The sequence below is a fragment of the Hirundo rustica genome, chromosome 9 (genome assembly GCF_015227805.2).
Source record: "Hirundo rustica isolate bHirRus1 chromosome 9, bHirRus1.pri.v3, whole genome shotgun sequence".
Taxonomy (NCBI): domain Eukaryota; kingdom Metazoa; phylum Chordata; class Aves; order Passeriformes; family Hirundinidae; genus Hirundo; species Hirundo rustica.
This window is the reverse complement of record NC_053458.1, coordinates 23,726,309-23,750,827: the sequence shown is the minus strand read 5'-3', so window position 1 is coordinate 23,750,827 and position 24,519 is coordinate 23,726,309. Positions and strand designations below refer to the sequence as shown.

General features: G+C 44.4%; 2 protein-coding genes across 17 annotated transcripts in view; both read right to left on the bottom strand.

The window, feature by feature from the left end:
- Nucleotides 1-469: 469 nt before the first annotated feature.
- SERPINC1 (serpin family C member 1) lies at nucleotides 470-12,373 on the bottom strand. 2 transcript variants are annotated; one of them, XM_040073430.2, is made up of 7 exons: nucleotides 9,219-12,373; nucleotides 5,209-5,587; nucleotides 3,260-3,475; nucleotides 2,816-2,953; nucleotides 2,339-2,732; nucleotides 1,932-1,996; nucleotides 470-1,716 (listed from the first exon to the last, which is right to left on the bottom strand). In XM_040073430.2, exons 2-7 carry the CDS (start codon nucleotides 5,581-5,583, stop codon nucleotides 1,543-1,545), a joined length of 1,362 nt encoding a protein of 453 aa, XP_039929364.1. In that variant the 5' UTR covers nucleotides 5,584-5,587; nucleotides 9,219-12,373; the 3' UTR covers nucleotides 470-1,542. The 2 variants fall into 2 exon arrangements, with proteins under 2 accessions (XP_039929364.1, XP_058277700.1); XM_058421717.1 differs by lacking the exon at nucleotides 9,219-12,373 and having other exon boundaries at nucleotides 5,209-5,701.
- Nucleotides 12,374-12,511: 138 nt separating this feature from the next.
- The window catches only part of RC3H1 (ring finger and CCCH-type domains 1), a 62,693-nt gene continuing 50,685 nt past the window's right edge, over nucleotides 12,512-24,519 (bottom strand). For 8 of the 15 annotated variants that reach the window (XM_058421716.1, XM_040073412.1, XM_040073409.1 and 5 more), the window contains exons 16-20: nucleotides 23,504-23,594; nucleotides 23,257-23,392; nucleotides 21,160-21,330; nucleotides 20,455-20,570; nucleotides 12,512-19,455 (exon numbers count right to left, since the gene is read on the bottom strand). In XM_058421716.1, the coding sequence (XP_058277699.1) occupies nucleotides 19,302-19,455; nucleotides 20,455-20,570; nucleotides 21,160-21,330; nucleotides 23,257-23,392; nucleotides 23,504-23,594 (668 nt within the window). In that variant the 3' untranslated portion in view covers nucleotides 12,512-19,301. The remainder of the gene's footprint in view (nucleotides 19,456-20,454; nucleotides 20,571-21,159; nucleotides 21,331-23,256; nucleotides 23,393-23,503; nucleotides 23,595-24,519) is intronic. The other 7 variants (XM_040073414.1, XM_040073418.1, XM_040073419.1 and 4 more) reach the window with 5 other exon arrangements.

Below are 24,519 nucleotides of genomic sequence, written 5' to 3'. Positions count from 1 at the left end.
CCCAGGCACTACCTCAGCCCTCCTCTTTCACCAGTGTCCACCTCCATCCACAGCCTGGAGCACAACTGAAAAAGGCAGAGCTTATAGGAGGTTGTGTGTGTCTCTCAGTGACAGAAGATAGGATCCACAAGAAAAGCCACACTGGTAACTGCCAGAGGAGGGCAGGGAGAGGAAGAGCTGCTTTCTGAACTCTTTGTTACTTTTAAAGTATTTCCCCTTTTCTCCCAGGGTCCCAGCCCTTCACAGCTCCTTTCCAAGGTGCTGCTCCAGGGGAGCATGTCAGCCCATAAAGGACACGTCTGGGATGTGTACGGTTTGCCATAGCCCATGGGACAATGGAGGAGTCTCTCCATGTCCTGATCACACACTGCTTGCACAGATGCTCAAACAATCCTGCTAGGAACAGGAATGAGTCAAATCCCTGGTAGCTTCAAAAACCAGTGACCAAAGATCTGACCTCACAGCTCTATCCAAGTTAACTCCCTCACTGCGTGGCTGCTCCGGCAATTCCTGCCAAGAGAAGCTTTACAAAGGTGCATATTTCACTGGTCCTACAAAATCCAGAGCAAATGGCCCTCTGGGGAGTGCAACCCACTGTCTGCACACACCACTTCCATCACCTCCTGAGGACAGGAACTGTGCTTTCACTGTTGGGTTTGAAACAGCTGCCTGAAATGGAGAAATCTGCATCTTCAGGAGAGCCCTGCCAAAGGTCATACAGCAGTACAGCCACCCTGAGAAGAAAAGAGGTCTGATCACATGTGGCCTGGCAGCAAACCAGGACACCTCAGCTCCTGGAGTAAACTTGCAGGTGAAATTATTTATTTTTATCAAAGCTACAGGTACTGGTTACCTTACCTGTCATGGTTCATGGACACTGCTGCTGCAGGAACTGTTAGATGAAATCTTAATATTCAAAAAGAGTTTCACAGCCTTGGCTATGCAAGACTGTCAGTAGTGACTCCCAGCTCTTGGGCACACAGGCCACACCAGAGCTGCTGGCATGCAGGGCACGGCTGTGTGGCAGCTCTTCCACCCGCAGGGAGCCGCAGAAGGGTGTTCCCAGCCCAGCCAGCACAAGCCTTAGGCTGCTGCTCCTGCACTCACCTTTCTGGTGTGGGGCCTCATTTGTTGGAAAAGAAGAATTTAAGTCTAGGAGGTGGCTTAGTGTAAACTGTGCATTCAGAGAGCAGTCTGTTCCATACAGATCTATAGGTTTTAATGAACCAAGTGACTAGAGTTACAGAGGGTTGGGCACAGGAAGGACAGCAATGCTGGACTTGGGTGCCACAAAAATACTGGTGCCAGATGAAATTCAGCTTTCCTTGACACGGAGGACAGGACAGGTGAGGTGACCTAGGAGCCCCCTCACCTGACACGGCAGGGAAGAGCAGGGACAGCCCAGCTGGATGCAGTCCCTCCCTGCAGCTGGCACCAAAGAGCAAGACCAACCACCCCAGGAGCAGCCCACGCTTTGTAGCAATACCCCACCTCCCCTTTTCCCGAGGTACAGGAGGGAGAGGTGAGGCCCTACCAGCCCCTTTAGGAGCAAGGATCAGCTATCCTGCCCATGAAGATGATGGTGTTGAGGGAGGCTTCCCGGATGAAAAGCAGGAAGGGCCTGTTGGCATTGAAGATTTTTCTGTTCATAGGGAAGGAACGGCCAGAGATGGTGACGGCTGTGGCGGCTGAGGCCTCACTGCCTTCTTCATTCACCTGCCAACCAAGAGAGAAGATGGCATTAAAATACAGGCATTATGCAGCATGGAGAGGGCTCACCCTCCTCCTCCACAGAAAGCAGGGGCCAGCCTCCCTCCACAGCCCCGGCCTGCTGAGAAGTGAACACTGTAGGTTCTGAGCTCTTTTTTTCCCCTTTAATATTTGTTTTTAAAAAGCAAGAGGAAGACACGCTGGCACAGAACAAAGCTCACCTCAAGGAAGGCTTTGTGGAAAGCCTCAGACACGTACAGGTCTGTGCGGCCCTCTGCAATGATACCTGAAATACAAAAACATACAAAGGGAAAACTGTGAGTTTAGAGACAGCTCAAGAAAGAACACATTCCCATCCTTCATGGCCTGGGATCAGGCAGAAGGCATGGCTGCCCCAAAACAAAAACATCCTCCTCCGTGTGCAACTGATTGTTAACTGCCCTGTCCTCAATGCAGAGCAGGGCTGAGTGTCCATGGTGGGACTTTACCAGAGAGTCCATCACTGACTGCAGCAACACAAAAATGCTTTCATGTTCTCATTCCTCATGTGCTGCTGCACCTACTGCCTTGCCATCTAGGGAGGAACGGCTGCTCCTCACCTCTACCCTGCCCTATCTCCACATCTCACCTGGGAGTCTGGCGTTTTCTGGACTGAAGAGATCTTCCAGCCCCATTTTCCTCAGCTTTTCCTTGACACTGAAGCTGTCCTCAACACGGAAGCGAGGGAGGTAGACGAAGAGAGACGTCTCCTTCATGGAATCTATCCAGCCCTGCAGCTTCTCCGATGTCAGGTTTCGCTCCACGTTTTCCAACGGCGTCCCAGCACTGGGCAGGACCAGCACCATCGTGATATCGTCCCCTTTGTAAGGCAGCTCCAGCACCTGGACTTTGTCCTGGGAGACGAATGTGTAGTGGAATTTGGACTCCTGGTACATAGTTGGGACTTGGCAGGTCTCACCATTGCCTTTATGAAATATATCCAGTTTTGTGTTTGGAGCTGGGAACTGCGATTTCCAGTGCCCCTAAAAAGGAGAGGGGGAAAACAAACATGAGCACCATGTCTCCTCCAGGGAAGTGTGCTGCTCCCCAGTTTTGTTAGCTGTACCTTAAAATAAATGCTGTTGACCAGGACCAAGACAGTGAGATCATCAATACCACTTTCTGGGATCACTTCTGTAATGCGCTTCTCTGTCTTATTAGCTACCCACTCATTAATGATCTGCCTGGAAAGTTCTGGCTTCTCCTAAAGGAAGAGACCAAAGAAACGTTAAGCCAAGGGTTTTAAACATCTCTTCATACCCCTTCTGCCAGAGACAGGTTCACAGAGTATGTGCTGGGGGAGGACAATGAAGCTGAGGTATGGGTGGGGATGTGGCTGTGGTTAAGGTGAGCTGAGGCAAGAGGAGCTGCATCCCAGATTCCCTACTGCTTTCATTCATGTCCCACACATCCAGAGCAGAGCACTTCCTCTGGGCAAAAGACAGGGATGGACTGGGGGTGGGGAGTGGAACCAAACAGAAAAGCAAAATCCTGAGTAGTTCAAACTCACTTTGAAGTTCAAGGGCCAGAGTTTTGCTCCATAAACAATTTCACTGATGTTCTGGTAAGTCTCATTAAAGACCAAAGATTTCTCCCCGAAGAGTCGGTTGGCTGATACCAGCTCTGAGGATTTGTTTGCTTTCTTGTAAAGGCGGCAGTTCAGCTTGGCAAAGAAGAAATGGATCTGATCCGATGTCTTCTCCGAAATGGTGTCGAATCGAAAGACCTGGACAAGCCAAACAGCAACAAGGAATCCATGAGGAGGCTCTTGTGCTCCTGGGCCCCAGAGGATAATGGAGGTGCAGCCCTTGCCTCAACAGCAACAAATCTGCAGGTCCTCAGAGCTTCACCCTCCACGTGTGGGAACCCAAATTTACGGAAAATCAACACATCACCAGCCCAGGACCTCCTTTGGAGAGTCCAAATGGAGGATTAAACTCTGCGCAGATGTGGAGGTGCTGCTCCTCTTTCCAACACCAGTTTTCTTGCTCTCTTTACCCTGCCTTTGACTGGCCCCAGCTTCTCCTTTAAGTGCTGTTAAAATTAGCACGGTGTTAATTTTATGTTATGACATGGGGTCATAACCCCCTACACACCCCAGAGATGAGCATTGCACCAACAGGGCCCAGAGGCAGCCCTTGGGTCACACCAGGTCATGGGAGGACTCACATGTGCTAAACCCTCCTGTGATAATGCTAAAGGCTGCTCCTTCCCAGGAGGAATTCTCATGGCCTGTTGACTACTTGTGGTACATCTTTTCTATTTTTACAGGGAATGGGAATATGTAGCAATCATTTTGAGGGTAGATTTTTGCAGCCCAGGGAATTTTTTATCTGTTCCCAGCTGCCAGCTGGAAGGACAATTATGATTTGTCTACAGCTATCCAACCTCAGTGCTTTAAGGCACAGAAAATCCCACAGCACATTGCTCTTTATGAACCTCCAAGACCTTTGGCACTGTTTCCTGTAAGGCAAAGCTGGTGTAAGCAGCCATTTCATAGGAAAAGGGCGGATTAGGAGTGTGGGTGGCTCCATGGGAGAAGGCTCCCCTTCCAGTGGGAAGGGCTGCACAGAGGGGAACACACAAGGGAAGATTCTGGAGGTGTGGTTGTAGCTGCTCCACTCAGGCTGTGTGGAGACCCCCAACATTATTTGTTGCAGAGGCAGGATCTATAAGAACAGCAACAGAGGGGACAAGCAGAGCAGTTTGAGTCATACCTCATTGCAGGGAGAAAGGCTTCTCTGTGCTGAGATCTCCCTCTGGAGAAAAAGGTATGGGCAGCACCAAACCCCCCATAGCAGGTGAGTGGGTCTGACATTGAGAAGGGTGCTGGGACAGGCAGGGAGTTAAATTAGTTGCATGGAAGAGCCAGAACTCAGAATTACCTCAGTCAGGGATCAGAACTATCCCCTGAGTATAGGGCCAACAGGTGGAGGGAGAGGCTCCCCGTGTACAGGTGCCCCAGCCCTGGAAGTCAGGTGGACTGCAAGGTCTCCCATGTGTCTGATTTTTATTCCAAGGAGGAGAGAGAAGGAACATGAAAAAGTCCCTCTGCCAACGGGACTTGATAGCGTGGCTTTTCCTGCTTTTTACATAAGGAAAACTTTAGCTCAATCTGCAAGAAGCAAACTGTTGCCATTCCCTTCCCTCACCTTCCAAATGGGCTTCCTGTCCTCTAGATGAAAACTAATCTCTCAGACCCAGGAATGCTGGATCCAAACAGGGAGTAAGGGAAAAGAGCTGGATCTAAACAAATCCAGAGAAGGGGCTTGGAGCAACCTGGTCTAGTGGAAGGTGTCCCTGTCTATGGCAGAGGGTGGAACAAGATGAGTTTTAAGGTCCTTCCAACTTGGGATTTCCTTCCCAAGGCAAGGAGCCATCCTGACCCTGAGAGTAGCCATTAGACCTTTCCTGTCCTTCAGACCTGCTACAGGAAAAGGCTGAGGAATCTCCACCAACCTCCATGAGCTGCTGGAGGGTGCTGCCACAGGCTCCAAGCTTGGTCATGGCAAAGGCCGTGGAAATGCTGAGGGGTGACATGAAGATGTTTTCCCCGTTGTCCTTGGAGTCAGCCAGGTACTTGTAGAAGACGACGGCAAACCGAGAGTTGGCTTTTGACAGCTCCCAGACGCGGGGGTTGGTGGACTCCGGGAGCTTGTCCTTTGCTGGCTCTTGCCCCTCACCCTCCTGGGGCTTCTTCTCGGGGTTGCGATAGATGCAGATGGGGTTCACCGGGATGTCGCGTGGCTTCGCGGTGCAGATGTCCTCCACGGTGTAGCGCTCAGGGGCAGCCAGCCCCCAGACACTGAGCAGACACGCCACAAAGAGCCGCATTGTCCTGGAACCAGAGACAGAGCTTAGACACGCTGCCTGGCCGCGAAAGCCACGCTGCCGCCGCGGCCCGCGCTTCCCTTCCGGCCAACAGCACAGTGACAGGAGCCCCACAGTCCCCCCCAATCATCCTCTTGCCCTGGACCTGCAGGACAAATGAGGACAGACAGATAGCAGCAGGACAAGCTTGCCTGTGAGCACACAAATCTTCTAGAAGGAATATGCTGAAACCAGTGCTTTTCCAGTGACCTGGGGCCCCTCTTTTTAAGCAGCAGGCTCAGTCCTGACAAGTTTGTACCAAAATGGAGGATTTGAACTTTTGAGTCCTCCCCATTGGCCAGAGAGGTGGCTGCAGCTAAGGACCCTGCCAGGCTCACCCCTGCTATGCAGTACTTTTCAGTTACTGATGCAGGAGATCCTATGGCAGAGAAGAAAGGTGATAAGGAAAAGGTCTCCAAGGAAGTTGGTCCCTCCTTGGACTGTGCATCTCTAATCCACCAAAAATGTACTTTATAACCATGCATGGTGTAGCTGGTGCATCACACCGATTCCTGTCCGAAGTTTATACCACCTCAGTGCAAACTGGTTGTCCTTGGTACCTAAAGAGTGCAGGCTAATGGTAATTACTGTGTTCCAGCAAAAGCAGGTCTCTGAAAATCTCCCTGCAAGAGAGAGATAATTTATATTTTCCCCTTTGCTAAAGCACACTGAACCTCAGAATTTAAGTAAATTTCAATTCAAAGGAACCTTAAATATCATCTGGTTGAATGCCCTGCCATAGGAAGGATACCTTAGCTAGACCAGGCTGTTCCAAGCCCCGCCTGACCTGGTCTTGGACACTTCCAGGGATGAAGCAACCACAGCTTCTCTTGGGAACCTGTGCCAGAGCCTCACCACCCTCACAGGGAACAATTTCCTCCTAAATCCCATCACCCACCAGCTCTGGCAGCAAGGCCTCGTGAGCCATCCCAGGACAGAGCACGTCCTGCATGCTGCGGTTCTAAGGTGCCCTTTGCATGACTGCTTTGTTTATGTACTCCATGGGAGGAAGCTCAAGCACCACAGCCACAACAGTTTGGGAAACAACTACTGGGAGGGGCTGGCAGCCTGCCCAGGTCTTGCCTGCTACAGGGCACTTTTTCAAATGTGTTGAAGTTGAGTAAGTCTCTGCCTGCCTTCACATACTGCCATGGCTACCAAGCATTGCCTTCTGAGAAACTAAATTAAAAGTCATCTGCATGTATCACTGGTGACCCCCGTGGCTGTGATCTTTAAGTGCTGGTGGGTCAGCACCTGCTGGAGGGAAATGGGAGCAGCTCAAAGGCTGATCTGGGATGAGGGAGACCTCTGGGGTCTTCCACAACTCCCTCCCTGGGCTCTTGGCCAATGACTTCATCTGTACTCCAGTTCCTTTGCAAAAGCAGAAACTACCTCATCTGCCACCAAGACTGTCTGGAGCCCCAAGGCTGTTGATAGCACAGCAAAACAAGAGGGACTCACTCAGGCCATGGCCACAGCTCTGGCTGGTAATGACACACACATTATCTTGCAAAAGGTTTAGGACAGATGCAACACCACAAAGGGAAAAAAAAAATCTAAAAAGGGAGGGAAGTTAACCAATTACAAAAACAATAAACAAGACCCAGGGCAAGAGAAAGGAAAAGTATTAAGACAATTGAAAATACTCCAGGAAGTGCTGTTCTTCCGAAACTTTCAGTCCCACAGGAAAAGTTAGCCAGCAACAAGCCAGACACGCTCCAGAGTTCAGCAATGCTGGGGCTGGGAGCAGAGCCCTTCATTGTCTGCAGCAGCCCTCCCTCACCCACTTAGTCCTGCAGCTCCAGCAGCACCAAGGCACCTGTGGCTAGTCCCACCATGGAAGGGACAACCTCACCATGGTCCCTGCCTGTCACTCCACTCACCTCCAGGGAAAGGCATGTCCTGACCCTGTCTGTACAAGGACAAACACCTGCTTCTCTCAAGCCAGAAGCACACTTTGTGTGTTTGCCACCACACAAAGTGCTGCTAACCCAACCTCATATTTAAAGGCCAAAGCACAAGAGCAGGGAGGTCACCTGTCCTGATTAAATGAGAAAGACTCCCTGTTTTTACTCTGCAGTAAAGTCCCGACTCCATCAATTCAGGACATCATGCTAATGCCTTAAATCTACTTTTACCATCTATTCAGGTTGACCCGGCCTCTGACACATCCAATCTTGTCCGTTACAGGCAAGAGCCCCTGCTGTTTCTTAGAGCAGCTCTTTGTCATAGCATTTGGCCAAAACCCACTCCTCCTCCCCTCCAGCTCCTCAACACTCCTTTTTCCTCTGCAGCACCGACACACACTCCATGTGTCAACCTGGAAGGGTACCAAAAGCGTTCCCACAACAGCACTGCCTGAAAGGGCTTACTGGCAAGGGGGAATGTAGAAATTAGAAAAGGTTCTTACAAGGGTGAAGCAACAAAAAGTGCAGAAAGCAAGAAAAAAGTTGCTGATTCAAAATCAGAAGGCTCTGGGGAAGCATCGAGAAAACTCCCCGATCCCTTGGCTGCTGTGCAATATGGCTGGCTCTCACCAGCACACGCTGTTTCCATCCCACTGCTCCAAGGCTGTAAGACAGGGTGATTAACTGGGATTGCAGACCCCCAGCATCCACCCCACTGAACCTACTGGGGCTGCTGGTGGTGGTGGTAATGTCCCACAGCACCCACGCACTGTGCTACACAGCCTGGTTAATGCAAAACAGCTCAAACCATTTTGGGAGTAATTTAGGTGCTTGAGAAACCTTCCCCATTGTCTCACACCCCAAAACCAGAGCCAAAGCAAACCAGCAGTGCTCTTTCACAGCCAGCAATTACTCAGGCATCCTGACCTCATTAACTGCCCTCCACACCACAACTGGTGCAGGCTGGGGATAAAAGTCAAGCCAGACAATTCAGAAAGCTTCATGAGCGCTAGGCTGGGAGGACTCTCTAACAGAGCAAAAAGCTACTGTGGCAGCACCTAAAGTTCATAGGCTTCTACTAAAGGAAAAGAGACTGTTTCAAGGAATTAATTAACAATGAAAAATGAGGGGAATCTCTTTCTCTTACCTGCCCCTGTACCTCCAGCCTTCTGCTTTTAGGAGGTAAATGCAAATTTTTGAGAGAACAGTCTTGCTTGAGCCCAAAGCAGGGTAGATTCCCCACTGGATTTCTGTGCTCAAACAGAGCAGACACAGCAGCAGGGGAAGGTGGGAGGGGAGTAGGATGCTAAGGCCAAAGGCTGATGACCAGCTGCCGAAGGTTAAGCAAAGAGTAGGAAAAAAAGAGGCAATGTTTGGTTTGAAAGAGGTTTTAAAGTTCAATCCGACAAGGGAGAGTTTGAGCACCTACCCCACAGGCCCTCAGTTTTTGCCCACAGAAAATGAATCGCTTATCCCATGAGAAAAACCTCAAACCCTTCAAGAGTTTGAATAAAAATTATAAAAACTATTTGTAGAGCTAACTTTGGGATCTTGTAGCTAAGCAAAATGTTTCCCCCATCTGTCCCAAGCCCTGTCACCTGTTCCCCATTTGCTGAACAGACAAAAGTTGGGAGAAATTGCCCTGCTTCACATTCTGCAGTTTCAAATACATCCCATCTTAAACACACTCACCTGGAACAGGGTCCACTGGGAACAGGTACAGCCCCAAGACTGCCAGAGCTCCAGAAGCATTTGGAGAACACTTTCAGGCACAGGGTGGGATTGTTGGAGTGCCTGTGCAGGGCCAGGAGTTGGACTCTGTGATCCTGGTGGGTCCCTTCCAAACCAGCATATTCTGTGATTCTGCGACCTTTCACTTACACAGCTGGAAAGCTGAGGATTAACAGCAGTTCCCCCAGCTCCTGTCTGGATTCACAAGGCAGAGTAGTGAGCAGGACTGAACACCATTTCTGATCCAGGATGCAGCTGCTCTACGAATTCTGCAGCGTCGTCACTTGAATTTCAAATCCCAGGAGCAGGCTGGCTCAGCAGATGCTGAAGCCATTCTGTTCCTAGCCTCCAGTAAGAATAATATTTTCCCTTAATGGAAAATGCAATTGCAAAGTGGTTTGGGTTAAGTAAAAGATCTTACTTTATCAGTATGGGACACAGTTAAATGGGACAGAGATTGTGGAGATAAATTGATGGGTAATGTAAAAAATGTCCTCCAGGAGAAAGGGCTCACATAGTGTTCCTTGTTACTTCAGGTGGCTGTTGGTTTAATTTTTTGAGGTAACTGACATGCTCAGATCCCATTGATTAGGGATGCCCCAGACCCAGGCAGACATCCAAGTACAGGTTTCCATTTACCCAGTGCTCAGAGATAGTTTAAAGCAGTAAAATCAAAAGCAAACAACTGTGCACATCCCAGAGAGCTCCCAAAGCATTTATTCTAGGGTAGTTGAGTAAAATTAAAGCATGTAAATGGTAATTTATGGCTTGTTCAGCTCCAAGCAACAACCCAGCACTTGCATCTGAGCAGAGCTGTCCCCTAAGGAAGCACCCAAGGTGGCCAGTGTCTTAATACAAACTGTTAGATGCCTTGTTAGCTCTAACAGAGGGACTGTTTCACTCCCAAAGCAAAGATCAGAGGCTCAAAACCATCCACCACCGAAGCATGGCAGCCTGTGGCCAGACAGATGAAGCATCATGCTTTGGTTTTAGTCTCTCCCACACTTTTAGTCCTGGAGACAGGGAGTTGGAGCTCACACTTAGGAGGAAGTAGGTTACAGAAACAACTGAACACATCCTGGCTGGAAAGAAACACTTCTTAAACATACCTGATTGGTGAGGAGGAACAAAAATTGCCTTAATTTTGTTTTGTGCTTTGGGTGGTTGCTGTTGAGTCTCACAGGGAAAATGACTCTTGCATTCACCGAGCGAGATGGGATCAAGCAATCTCCCAAGTTGGCATTCTCAAGATTCTTTCTATCCTGCTGTCCATATCCAAAGGGAAAAAAATTCCAGCAGGTACCATCCACTTAAGCCTGGTCTCCCCCCTTTTCACATGAAGAAACCCATCAAGTTTCCCCCAATCTCTCCTGATGCAGAGCACCCACCACATCCTTCCAGGGGATCTGACTCCACACAGTGCTTCAGATCTTCCCTTTAAAAGCCAGCCACTGTAGGATTTCAGCTCTTTTTTTTTACTTTCTGAAGTGAGTGACTACCTGAGGATCCTGAATCCGAAAACTAGGGAGAAAGGGCAGAGGAAATCATCACAAACTGAAACTTAGTTTTCCGCTGGATTTCCCACTAAATACAATTCCTTTATAGGAACTGAATGCTTCAAGTCATCCAGCAAAAAAGTGTGGAAGCGAGAGGGGGCCTAATAATGAGCGGTGATGGGCTTCAGCCCAGTAAAACACAGTTTACCTTGATCCATGGTGCCCAGGCTCAAGAGTAATAAAGACAATAGTCATGAACATTATGCACAAACTCGAGGGGCAGAAGGCTGTGCTTGCCCTGGAGTAGAAGGAGCAGTTTTTCAGTGAAGCAGCAGCTTCATCCAGTTTCAGATTTAAAGACAATGACTTGTTAAAGACCACAAAAAGATGTGAAAGGAGAAGACTAAAAACCACAAAGCAGACTGCGGAGCAAAATGTATTCTCACTTTAAGGCAAGTTCCAAACCAGGCTCAACGTTAGACAAATGCTGCTCACTCCTTGCCCTGAAGGGTCTGAGTAATTAACAAAACTGATTTTTTTGAGTATGTTTTCTTGTTCACCTCTGGTGAACAAGTGAAGGAGCCACTTTGTCAACAGGTCAAAAGCGCAGACCAAACCCAGGAGACATGTGGCTTCTCTGCTCTTTGTCTCATGCTCCAGCCCGGCACAGAACACTCACACTTCGAGCTGGTGAAAATCTTACTCAGATGGTCTGACATGTCTTACCTGTCACACAAAATTTAGAAATATGTACATTCACCCCAGACAGAAAACAAGAAATGTTTCAAGATGTTCTTCATTCATTTATCACTTAATATAAATGCTGACAAAAAAAGCAGATAAGACCTTGTAGACACTTCCATCTATTTACAAACCAAATAGTGAATCACTTTTCCACTCTTTTCTTAGTTCAATCTGCAATTCAAAGTACCCTCAGACATTCCGTGAGAGCAAGGTGAAGTTGAGTCAGCTCTAAGAGGGAGAAAAGCAAGGTGAAGAGGGAAGAAGAAACATTTCAGCATATGGCTTTTTCTATATAACTGCCGTGCATGTACAGTAGGTCTCCACTCCCATGTTCTTTCCCACTGAGTGACACCGTTGCTCTATAGGTCTGAGAATTAAATAAAGGAAACCAATACTGATTTTCAAATCTCTGGATGCTCTTGCCTTTTGCCTCCTTCAATGCATTATGTCCCACTTCAGCAGAATATCTAGAAGGGTTTTCTTTCAAGACTAAAAAGTATATTGTAGGAGTAAAAACACAGGGAGTTGGATATAGAGAATTTTCTTCTATTCCTTTTATTATCTCAGTTTTCCCAAAAGGTAGCAAAGCATCTAACCTTTCCTGGAAAAGACATAGTAATTCCACACGTACCTCTGAACGTCTGCCCCATGATCAGGCCTGTATGTACAAGACTTCATCATTCCCCTGAACTTGCAAAAGAATTCAATTAATAGAATTTTTCTCATACATTCTACTTCATCTCTACTCCTATTGCGAATGTTTTGATAGTTACAAACAATAAATATCCACAGTATCAACCCAGAGTCAGCCACTCCCATGAAGGATTGAGTTTTGTTTATGGGAAAGAGAAACAGGAAAGGAAGAAAACAGCAGAAGAAGAAAAGCAAGGAAAACACAAAGAGAGAATAAGTGACATTTTGTTTAGCACTGATTTGTGAGAACAGCAGATGGAATTTCACTTATCTAGGACCCTAAATAAATTTAAGAAATAGTTCATAATCTGACTCAACAGATCTCATGGTCTTCTTTATTACCTAGACTATCCTTTATTTTATTTTTTATTAAATATACCTCTGCAGGGCACAATCACATACAATCAATACGATTGGATAATTACATGAGCTCTATCCCAAGCATATATGCACCAATGTTAAAAAGTTATTTTAAAAAACCAAACAAAACAAACAACCCAAAAAATAAAATAAACTCCACCCAAAAAGGTGATAATGACTGCAGAATGTCTCGGGGAGACTCGTAAGGAACTAACAAGATCAAAGAAAATTAGACTTACAAAAACCACACAAAAAAATCATATATCAAGAAATCCCACAACTGGAAGTAGATGATTTCAAAGAAGAAGTGGGAGCTGTCATACAGATCCCACAATTCTTCCTCCTTCCTTTCACACATCTTGCTTTGCCTCTTCCTCCCCACAACAACATATACAAGGCGGGGGGAAGAGCTTAAAACGATGCTACCAGTTAGAGAGAATAGGGAAAAACGGCCAAGCTACAGAACAGTTGCTAAGCTGACTTCAAGGAAAGATCCTTTTAGCATGGAAGCTGCTTACACAGCAAGCAGAGGCTAAAGGGGGAATGGGAACTCCTCACAATTAGGAAAAACTCTCCAAGTGATTAAGTTTTGCCCATGTTGATCAGCTTCACTTACGAGAGGCTGCAGATGAATGGTACCAATTGTGAGCTGTGCAGCAGCTGGGATGTGAATGGGACTGCTTCTTCCTCTCAGGTTGCTTCATGCATTTATTAAAGGCTGCTGCCAAATTTCTTTTTAAAAAGCTACAAATAAAGAGGTCAGTGCACACATCCAGTTGTGGGATCCATCTGATATATAATCTGGTTTGGATGCCAAAGACTTGTGAGTACTGTCTGCCACAGAACTATTAATAAAATCTTTTTAACATTACGAAGAAGCAAGTAATTTCTTGAGCATCAAATACTCCACAATATTTTCTTATTTTTTCCACTTACAGATACATTTACCTCATATACATTTCACATGTAATTCCATCACGTCAAATGCTTTTTGTTTCCAGAGACTGCATTACCTGTTGCTTTTATCTTTCACAATAATGTATTTTTCAAATTGAAGTGGACAATTGTGTTTTCCTAAAGCTTGTAGATCTTCAAAACAGTTGTTTCCTGGCATATGAAAACATCCAACCAGTATATCCAAGGAAAGCTGCCTTGCTGGATGCAACTAGGCACCTAAACCTTCCCAACTGCTGAAGACCTTGCAACTAGCACTATAAATCACATACAAACTCACCGGAATTGCAAAGATTGCCTGGGAAAGATAATTTAATTATTCAAGTTACTAAGCTACAGGCATCCAATTTCGATTATTATGGCCACATATTTTAAGCATCAAATGACTGTGATGTTCCTGATGCAGACAAATCCACATTGCCATGCGCTCTGTACACTGGGAAATTTCAGAAAAAGCTGCAGCCTCTTTGCTCACCACACTTACCATGGAATAGTATACTTGTCAATAGGAAATAAAATTATAAAGAAAATAAATGTTAAGTTTGCTCTCCTTTCTCTGCTAACCAAGGCTCTACCTGCATCACAAGAAGTGCTTCAAAGACTGTGACAACACTAAGCAGTTACATTCTTCTTCCTACAGAAAATAAAGGCCACATGTTAACTATAGAAGGACACTGTGCTGGAATAACATTTTCCCAAATCCCTTTCTTATGTTGTGTAACTAGAATTAACTTAACTCAACTCTAGTCTCTATCATCTCCTGATATTCCAAGAGAGAAACATGCAGTTGGTAACAGCTGACTATGGAAATGAGAATTCCCAATGAAGTTTTTGACATTTTAAGAGTCTATTTGAATAGAGAGCAAATCAACTTGTGCTACATAATAATCTGTATGTTGATTTACCACAAGTAACAACCACCCATCTCTTGGCACTACAGCTGTACACAAAAGGTGGCTTAGAAGAGCTGCTTCATTTTCCTCATAAATTCAGTTTACACTTACTCAGGCAAGGTGGATGTTTTTCCAGTTCATAACTCCATTACCATGTAGGCAACTCAAGAACTCCTGCTCCCTTTTTTTCACCCCCAGGGGAATTGTTTTATTGTGGTACAAGAAATTAAGCTGCTGACATGCTAACTTTTTTTGGGTTGTTTTTCAATCAGCAACATTAGGAGGCAGGAATGGAAGGCTGTGCTCTGGAAAGTGAATGATGACAAAATTTGAATATGAAGGTAACATCATGGCCCAGCAGCATAGCTCTGTGTTCCTTCTATCTATCCTAGGACCAAAACCACTTCTCCATACACACACAGACAAGCACAGAAATTTGCACACATGGAAGATGTTTGGATCTTTTCTCCCATTTTCAAGCAGAGAAGGTGGCTGGCACTCCCACTGTTGAGCCTCCTGAAAACTGGCATGGCATTTCTTGGACCATAAAAGCAGGTCTGAAAGAGCCAGTCCGAGAAAGAAACTTTATACTGGGGGTCTTTCAGATTACTGTCCTGTAAGTCTGCTTTGTTAAAGTCCAAAATTGTAAATAGCAATGGAAATAAGGGTTTATGCTACTCAGACTTTAAGAGATTTCTCTCTGAACCTAAAAACTTCAGTAATAAGTCTGTGAGAGCTTGAGTAGCTCAAGGAAGGGAAATGCCAGCAGCTTTCTTGTATTATTAATAAAAGCCTCACTCCTGGACCTTTCTAATACAAAATTTGCCCCACCTTAATCAATCCATGCTTTCAAGAGACAATATCATCACAAGTTTGGTTCTTCCACATCTAATTTAATGCAACTCTAGTGTTTCACAAATCTTTTCGGTCCCACTGGACTTAAAAGTCAGTCACTTTTGTAACACAGATTTATCTTTTACTGCAACTGAGGAAATTTTCAATCAGTATTCAATTTAGAAACACTTAAAAACAAGGCTTCTTGGATTATAACATTTCTAAGTTCCTCCTCCCTCTCTAAATGAGCCATTCAGTCAGCTGAGAGAGTGCATGAGAGACTGAAAACACATCACAACACCTCAGATACATCTCAGTACATTGCAAATTGTATGACTAAATGGAATGATTTTCCACAATTCAATATATGGGCAAGGCTTGACAATCATGAACTTCTGGAAATCGTTATTAGGATAATACAGTCAACTCACAATACCCTACACAAATGTCTGACAATCAAAATGGCTACACCAGGGGGAAAAAAGTGTAAAGCACAAGTCTTTGGCTCTCCTTTAAAAGAAAAACAGCAGTTTACCATGTTTATACAGCTCCCCTGTTTGCCTACCAGTAGGGGCAATATCACATTTGTGCATCACTGAGTAATAACACCATTAGAAAAGGCAACTTCACAGAAGTTATTGGCTAAGCGAATTCATTTGAATGCTCTGTTTTGAGGCAGCAAGCTGTCACTGTTACACAATCAGGGAGGGTGGATGGGCAAGCCACAGAAGAAAAAGATGCAGAAAGGGGAGAGACAGCTCAGAAAAAACTACACAGAGGAGAACTTGAGAAGAACAGGGATAAAAGTGCTGCTAGCTTGAAAGGTGGTCTGATCTACAGAAAAAAAAGTCCTACTCTGAAATGGGACAGCATGCAAGAAGGGCAGAAGAAAAAGTTTAAAACTTCTCTAAGAAAAAAGAACTAGGTCACAGGACAGACAGATGAGACGTTGACAGAAGGAGGAGACATCACCTATATAACTGACTGAATCACTGACACACTGAAGCTTAACCTACCACTTGAAGCTTCCTATTCTGAAGGTTTGTCCATGCTGTCTATCTGGCTGAAACCCAGATATCAATGAGGGTTTAGAGTTGTCTGGTGTAGCAGAAAATTTAACCTACCTACCAAAGGACACAGCAGTGCCCTGACACCATGGTAATACTGCTTCTTCTTGCCCAATAGGAGGAACTAAGCCACTTGGTAGCCAAGACCAATTTCACTGAGGTAGCCACAATTCCTGTACAACTGGGACAATGCTGGGCTACAGGAATGAGTGTAGCAAGATACAGTCACTCCAGACATTTTCGTGCTTGTCAGCTGTAAACATCAATGCTGCCACTACATAAAGAGCAATCTGTCCCCGTGCCCGGTCTCCCAGTTTTTCCACAAAACTGCAACACTTTAGGCACAGCTTCCAGAAAAAACTTAAGAGCATGCACTGTATTTTGCTGTTTGATCTGTTTAATCAACTAAACTTCTGCAAAAAAAGCAGAAAAAGGGTAAGAGGAGGAGGGGATGAAGCAAAGCCAAAAATCAATACTGTTAGTAGATATCAAACAAACTATTTAACAAGCCAAACTATAATTTTGGGCAAACAGGGCATTCACCTGGACACACTGATCACAACAAGGCCACTATGCACAAAGTACACCACAGAGAGCTGGATGAAGGAGAAAAAAACCCCAGTAAGGTCTCCCTTCTAATCCACAGATTGTGGAAGCATTCATCATACGTAGGCCAGCAATCTAAACAGTGCTTACTTCCAGGAGAAAATGTGGAGAAAAAAATAATCCCTAACCTGGTGAGGGAACTAGGAAGTTAAAGGTAAAGAGGTTTTTGCCCCTCCAGGATCTTCTTCCTAGTATTACAAATGAATCTGTAGGGTCCAACCTATCATAACCATCTTTGAAAATTAACTTTACATCCACAATTACTACAGTCAAAAAAAGGCACATTCTGGGCTTGTCCTCCTAGATTAGACTATTGCACTAATTATCTTGACTAAGATGAGCTCCCTGTGTTAATAAAGACACAGCAGGAAGGAGCAAACTAATTAAAATGAAGGAAAAGTCTGACCTGAGGGTGGTGCTCTGCACTGAAGGATGAGAGGCCCAGGGCCTGTGCCAGGTGACTTGAGAGCAGGCAGCCAGGAAAAAAAGACCTTCATCCTCCTCATGCTCAGAGCTGAGAAGGGAGGAGCAGACCTGATGGGCTCCCAACAGCATCACCCCAGTTCTGCTCCAAGGGGAGTGGCTGGAATGCTCGGCTTCAAGTAGGAGTTACAGATGGATAGGGGCAAGGGGAGATGAAGCTGTTTCAGTGCAAAGTCGATTCTTTGCAAAAAGTTAAAAGAGGCGTTAGAAAAAAGCGAGCTTCGAACTACTCGAGGCAATTAAGAGGCCAAAGTTCAACTAAGAGTGAAATAAACCCGTGTTAAGACACATGGAAAGTGGGGGGGGTGTGCTGAAAAATGCTTTTATTTTCATTCAGTGCTTCTACCTCCCAGACATTTGATCACAACAGCTGCGCTCATGCGAAAAAATTCTTAAAACATACCCAATATATATACAGATATAACTATGTATATATGTATATATATATTTATATATAAATTTTTATTTAAATAAAAAAGAAAGCTCGAATCCCAAGCCAATATGTGTATCAAATCCTTGACCAGCCAGGTCTGTAGGGCATAATCAAATTCAATGTGAAATAGTATATAAACGCGGTGCCTTGACTGGGCAAATTAAATAATTGCTACTCAAAAGAGTCTTCTGTTTGGACTCTCCTACTGGTAGGCAATAGTGAGACTGTATCCCCTCCCACCCCCCTTTTGTTTTATTTAACAGTATGATGAATGCAAAGCTTAGCCCAAGGTTGCTATAACCTCAGCAGGAGTTAAGGTTAAGGAAAAAAAAAACTAAAACCCAAGAAAATTTATTAACTCTTGCTTTACCCAACCAAAGCAATGCAGTAATTTATTACATAACCAGTGCTTTCCCACTTAGTAGTCTAACCCAGAAAAAAAAAATGAGGACAGGCCAAGAAGGTAAAGAGGGAGCAGCACTTGAAAAATCATTCTCAAGAGGTCTTCATATCCAGGATCTTACCTCAGCATACGCCAAAAAAAAAAGTTAAAAAATGTGCAGCAAAACAAAATCTTTAATTAAAAAAAAGGAATCAAAAGACACTTATGGCTTCTCTGGCTTATGCCTACAAAGCATCTACATAGAGAAATATCAGATCTATCAGGCAAAATTTTACTTCTCAATACTTCTGGCAAGACCTGTGCCACACCTTCAGTGGTTACTTTGGTGCAATTCTCCCCCACAGGAATCCAGGCTGGATTCAGTGCAGCCCTGACAAACTGCAGGTTGATACTCAGGTGTCAGATTCTCACATACACAGATCTTAAACAATGCCAGCCTTTAAAAAGGACCACACCTTTGCAAAGACTCTCATTTGTAGTTTAAATGCAGCGACTTAAACAAGAAGGCCAGGTTAAGCTCCTGGCCACGATGGGAGGAATTGCTTAAGCATGAAGTTTGCTGCACATCTTTTGACACTGAAATTCACAGCTACTCTCCAACCCTCATTCCTTGTGTATCCTTAAACCATACAAGGAAGTGGCCTAATTCTTTTAGTAAGGTAATAAGGAATTATGCACTGGGTATGTAATAATACCAAATAAAAGAAAAAACCTACTTCATTAAGATCATACAATTAATCAAACAGAGTATATATATAATATCTTTTTTTTTTAAGCCCTGGGATTCAAGGCGTCCAAAGTTATTAAAATAAAGTTCATTCACAGAACAAAAACAAATTTAATTTGAATTGCTTGCAGATACTGCTAATTTTCATTTTTTTTAATTAAAAAATGCGTTAATGTGAACTATGTGCAGGATTTGTTTCTAGTAGTTGTGTTTGTGCACATTGCCTCTGGACCTGCCGCTCTGCTACTGCTGCTGCTCCTGGGTTTCTCCAATCATCCCTGGGAAAAAAACCACGAGATGGAAGCTGCCGACACCCCAGCAGAAGGAACTCCAGGGTGTGCTGGCCTTGTTTCATGGAGCAGATGTGGGTGGCACCCCCGCTCGCTGGGAGTCATGGCCATCTCCTCCTCCCTCGGGGTCCTCTGACAGGCTGAGAGATGCCATATTGTTTGACAGGAGGCCAATGTTCTCTTGGGTCAAAGCTGATCCATTCGGAACATCACTGCTGAAGGGAAGTTGAGCAGAAAGGGGAAGTGGGTGAAAAGAAGCAATTACTGAGATTTTTCCTTTATTTTTAAGTAAGAGAACTTCAGTATACACTTTCAGTATATTTAACCTACCTAAAAATAATAATTTATCTTTTCTTTTTCCCTAATTAAAAAAAAAAACCCAAACAGTTGTTTTGATTTCATTACTTCCATAGCACCATATGGAAAAATAAGTTCCTGCTCTGAACATGTCAATCTGATGGTGCAGCACAGAACACCAGAACTGGTTATAAAAAGAAGGTGCAGACTTGATCAGCAATAATGTATTTATTCAGAAAACGCTCATTCTGAATAAATATTAATATTCCAAACTGTTGACATGAAGTTACACAGACAGCCAAGCTTCTCTTTTCAGTGCTGGCCTGAATACACATAGATGCTTGTGGCCATTTGAAAATACTTGCTGTAGAAACTTCCAGCATTCTCAGTCAACATCTTATTCCAACTGTCTATTAAATGTGAACTGAAATCAATCTCAGCATCTGCACAGATTAAAGTCCACTACCAACAACTGAAAATGAACTGAGTTTCAAAGTGTGTGCCTTCCTAAACAATATCCATTTCACAAACCTTAGCAGGATGGAATAACTTTCACATTTGGGAGATCTCTCTTATTTGAAACTAAAACAGAAGGAAAGGATTTCTTTTGTGGTGGCTCTGTAACTCCTGCTTCTCTCTTCTAATCATCCAATAGTGATTAGATGGATTCTTCTCCGACAGACGCTGCAAGTCCTCTGTTGCATTAATTTATACAGTCTTATTCCACTCACCTACTCCACAGCTAGAGAGGTCTCTAATTCATGTCTGCACTACAAAAACTTGATTTCTATTCTCTTTTCCTAGTAGGTGCTTCCTAATCATAGCTGATGTAAGGCAAGGCTAATTATTCAACAGGAGCGTGGCCCTGAAGAAGCCAGTCTCCTGTTACACCAAGACAGGTTGAAGGCCCTTGTTACCTGAATGTTAGTGTAAGGTCCTCAGCTGGAACCTTGTTTTGTGGTTCTAATTGTCCATTTTCTGTCTGTTTAGTGGTGCCCAGCTTGTTTTTCATATCCAGTGAAGACTGGCTCTCCTTTAAAGAAAGGACACATGAAAAATTCTTTTAAGAATCTGTTGAAAGAATTGGAGGCTTCATCCTTTAGGGATGATGAAAGGTGGCCTGTAAATCGCAGTCACACAGTTTAACCCGCAAAAGCCATGAGACAAAAACAGACTTTTAGATATGCTCATCCTGGCAGGACACAGTATTTCCCAAAAAGAAGGGATGATCCTTGTAACAAGCAGCAAAGGCCACAGACTGTAACAGCACACGGACTTCTGAACACTAGCCTGTACCTGCAGACGACGTTTCCTATGTAAAGGCAGTTTACAGAACTCATGGCACAGCGACCTTGGAGACAGTTTGGTTTCCATCAAATTCAACGCCATGCTTATTTCAAATGGTGACAAATACCAGCATTTCAAACCGGCATTTTAAGCTTCTTCATGAAGAAGACTCATGAAACTCCTCAGGAGGTTTTGAAGAATAGAGGTGAAGAGGAAAATGGATGACTCCAGCTGTGGGCATCCAGCAGGGAGCCTTTCTGCCAGGGTGAAAGGGCTGCAGCCAGGCACACAGCTCTCCACTGCACCTCTCTGCCTCCCACGCCCCCAGCACTCACCATGCTCAGCTCACGGGTTCGCTTCCCAATTTCCCTTTCCACCTGGTGTAGCTCCAAGCTCAGCTGTTCACTTGAGATCATCCCAGGCCACTTGGGAGGTGGGGGTGGGGGCTGTGGTTGGCCTGCCAGGGTAGTCGCCTCTCTCTGCAACAGCAGCCTGTTACTAACAGCCTAAATGCATAAAGCCAAGCACATACACAACTGAGCACACAGCACACCAAGCACAGACAGCTCTAAGGCCATAATTCCAGAGTATTGTTCATTTACAAAACCAAGGCCGCCTCTCACCACACTTCACAATGTCCCAATTGAAATCACTTCCAATGCAAGTTTCAACATGTTTCTGTACACACGGACAAGTACTTCCATTTTTCAACAAGCAGTGTTGAATACCTCTTGCTGTCATAAATTTGTGTGTGTTTTCTTCACATACCACTCCCTTCTCAAAAGTAAGTCCATGAACAAAAACACTACTCTCTTCTGAGCTCTCTGTTCAACAAAAGAGAACTGCAGATAAACGAGTCTGTTGCTTTATTTGCAGCAGCAGAATTTATGTAAATCTACAGCAGAGCCAGAATTACTATCACAACAACTTGAGAGATGTAGTTGTCCATATACAGCTCTCTGCTGACCCATATTAGGAAAGAGAGGAACAGAGAGAGGCAAGTGACTATGGTCGTTCACAAGTTGCAAGTTACTAAAAGCAGTAGCCATGTCAGCCATTCTGCAAGTCTGCTAATACTTGTCAATCAGTCCTGCAAGTGTGTGCTGTGCATTTAGATAAATCAGCTTGTACTCCACACAACCCAACAGCTGGTCTTTAAGTAGAAATGCTCATGCAATGCAAAAGCAAAATGATCTGGTTCTTCACGCCCTGGCTGAATGGATTGCTGCAGCCTTGTAATAGGCAAATCAGTGAAGACTCCTTGATTTCCAAGATCTACATGCAGCTTTAAACACCAGAGATAAACTGAAAGCTGTTCTTACTCAAAATAATTGACTGATTCTGCAAAATCCATATTATGGCAAAATCAAGGCTCAGCATTCAACTCTGTAGGATTTAACACTGACGCAATCACATCAACAAGGAGCAGGAGAAGGCCACCTAAGAGGTTTTGCAAATTTCCAATACTCTTGTACTATGGCAAAGGCAGACATGCAAGATTTGAAAACATTTTCTTCTCTCATTCCCAAACAAGAGCACAAGAACACAAGCTATGCTTCATGTAACTAACAAATGCATATTACTGCAACTACTGCTGTGACTTAATTGTGAGCTCTTAAACTAATCTGCAATAACCCTTCACTGTAACATGGGTTCTTAGCTAACTATAGGTTCAGCAGAACCTGCTATCCACTACTTAGAGCAATTTCTTCTGAGAAAATGTTAACAGAAATAGTTGCTGAAGTACCTAGAACAGTTTTCTGGTAAATATTTACTGATTTTTCCTAAGAGGAAAAAAGTAAAACTTTCTAAAACAATTTATTCATTATGGCTTGACATTTCTCCCTCTGTCTCACAAAATCAAAATATTTCAGCTCATTAATTCTTTTACAAACACACACTCATCTTTCCTTATGCTACAACTACGTTTCTTCTAAGTGAGGAGCCATAAATTATTAAGCCTTAATTTTTCAAGGTAGATATATTACATATTTACTTTCTTGACTCTTGTGGTTTGTGCTATTTAGGAAGAAAAAGGTACAAACACAAAACCAAACACGAAACAGATGAAGCTCATGGCTTTCTGTACATAAAATCAGACAGTTCCAACAGCAGTAAAGTCAAGAACAGGCATCTATACCACACGTTTTGCTCTGAGTAGAGCTGAACAAAGGGGAATGAGAAAGAGAATGACAGCAAACAAGGCTGAGCACAGACTGCAGATTCAAATACAGTGTCGATGTGCACGTGGAGTGCAGGAAGTCTCGGCTGCTAACAGAAAGGCCGACACTTGCACCACAGTCCCGATGCCTGGCATCACGGGATGAAGTATTGTTACTGAGTATCACTACAAAAGTCAGCCAATTAAAAGCTTAACCAGCTCGTATCTCTCCATACCACCCCACAGGGCCGCTCCAAATGCTGGTACCAACCTCCAGCCCCCGCAGCTGTGTCTGCTGGCTGATCTGATGGTCAACTTGCTGCAGTTCCATACGCAGCTGCTGCTCTCGTTCAGCTGAGGGCAGCTGCTTCCCGTGACCAGCCACATCCGACATGGACAGTCTCTCCCTTGGAGATTGGAAAATAAGGAGATCTCAAAAACAAATCTTTACTCAACTGGCACAGAAAAAAATAGATGAAAATTTAGAAGGCGGCAAAGAAGAGATACAGCAATCCTACCTGTCACTGAAACGTCCCTGAGAAGGTATATTTTGATGTGGAGAATATGGAGAGCCTCCCCAGCCACTGTGGGTTTCGTAAGGACTGTAGTCTACCAGGGAACAGAAGAAAACCACGTTGCGTTACTACAAAATCACCCTTTCAGTCGTTCAGCCAACACAGAACTAGACAGAGAAGAAGAAGAAAAGCCAGCCCTCTAATTATGAGAGGTTTAACATTTCTTCTGATTAAATGAACACAGAAATACCCTCTGTGACTGGTCTCACATGTCTAATACATGACTCTTGCTGTACATCTAACAGTCTTGACAGCCTTACAGGGTCTGAGATTGTGGAGGACTTCAGATACCCAGGCAGATGAACAAACACAGAACAAAACTTACAGGCATAATGACTGCAGTTATTTTTACTATTGAAGTTCCTAAAAGACTCAGGAATTCACTGATAATTCTGACATACCTAGGTAACTACAGTTTAAAGATTAAGTTTTCATGGAAGTTAGAGTTCTACCTGTAATAAAGTCTAAAAAATTGCTGCTTGAAAAAGCTAGAAGCAAGTTTGGAGTAATACAATAATTAAATATTTTCTTAAGGTTATTCAGTGCATCTCAAGAAAGAAAATCTTTTGGAGTAAGACAGAAATCCATATTATACACATGATTAGAAAATAGACATGTTGGAAATGAATTACTCCTACTTTTTTGCTTTGCCTAACAGTACACGAGACAATGGCTGCATTAAGCTTGTAGGAGCTTAAAATAAAGCAGGAGAGCAGCAGGACAGTACTTCATCAAGATGGTTTGGCATGATTTATTTGGGAAATTGCTAAGCTTCTGGATTCTGCTGCTACAGATTTAAAATAAACTTAGTATCAGAAGGACTGGCAGAACGAAGTAACTAGCAACAACATATCACTAACAAATACACTATGTATGCACAAACATGTCATGGAATCACTGACCATTGAAAAGAGAGAGAGAGAGAGAGAGAGGGTGGAAAGGGACATGTAAGGACCACA

Bases quoted from the DNA above. Each gene is read 5' to 3' on its own strand.
- SERPINC1 (XM_040073430.2), bottom strand. From the start codon at position 5,583: ATGCGGCTCTTTGTGGCGTGTCTGCTCAGTGTCTGGGGGCTGGCTGCC. The intron at 2,733-2,815 runs GTACAGCTAACA...TCTCCTTTTTAG, and splicing joins TCAACAGCATTTATTTTAAG to GGGCACTGGAAATCGCAGTT. The intron at 1,717-1,931 runs GTGAGCTTTGTT...CTTGGTTGGCAG, and splicing joins TCCACAAAGCCTTCCTTGAG to GTGAATGAAGAAGGCAGTGA.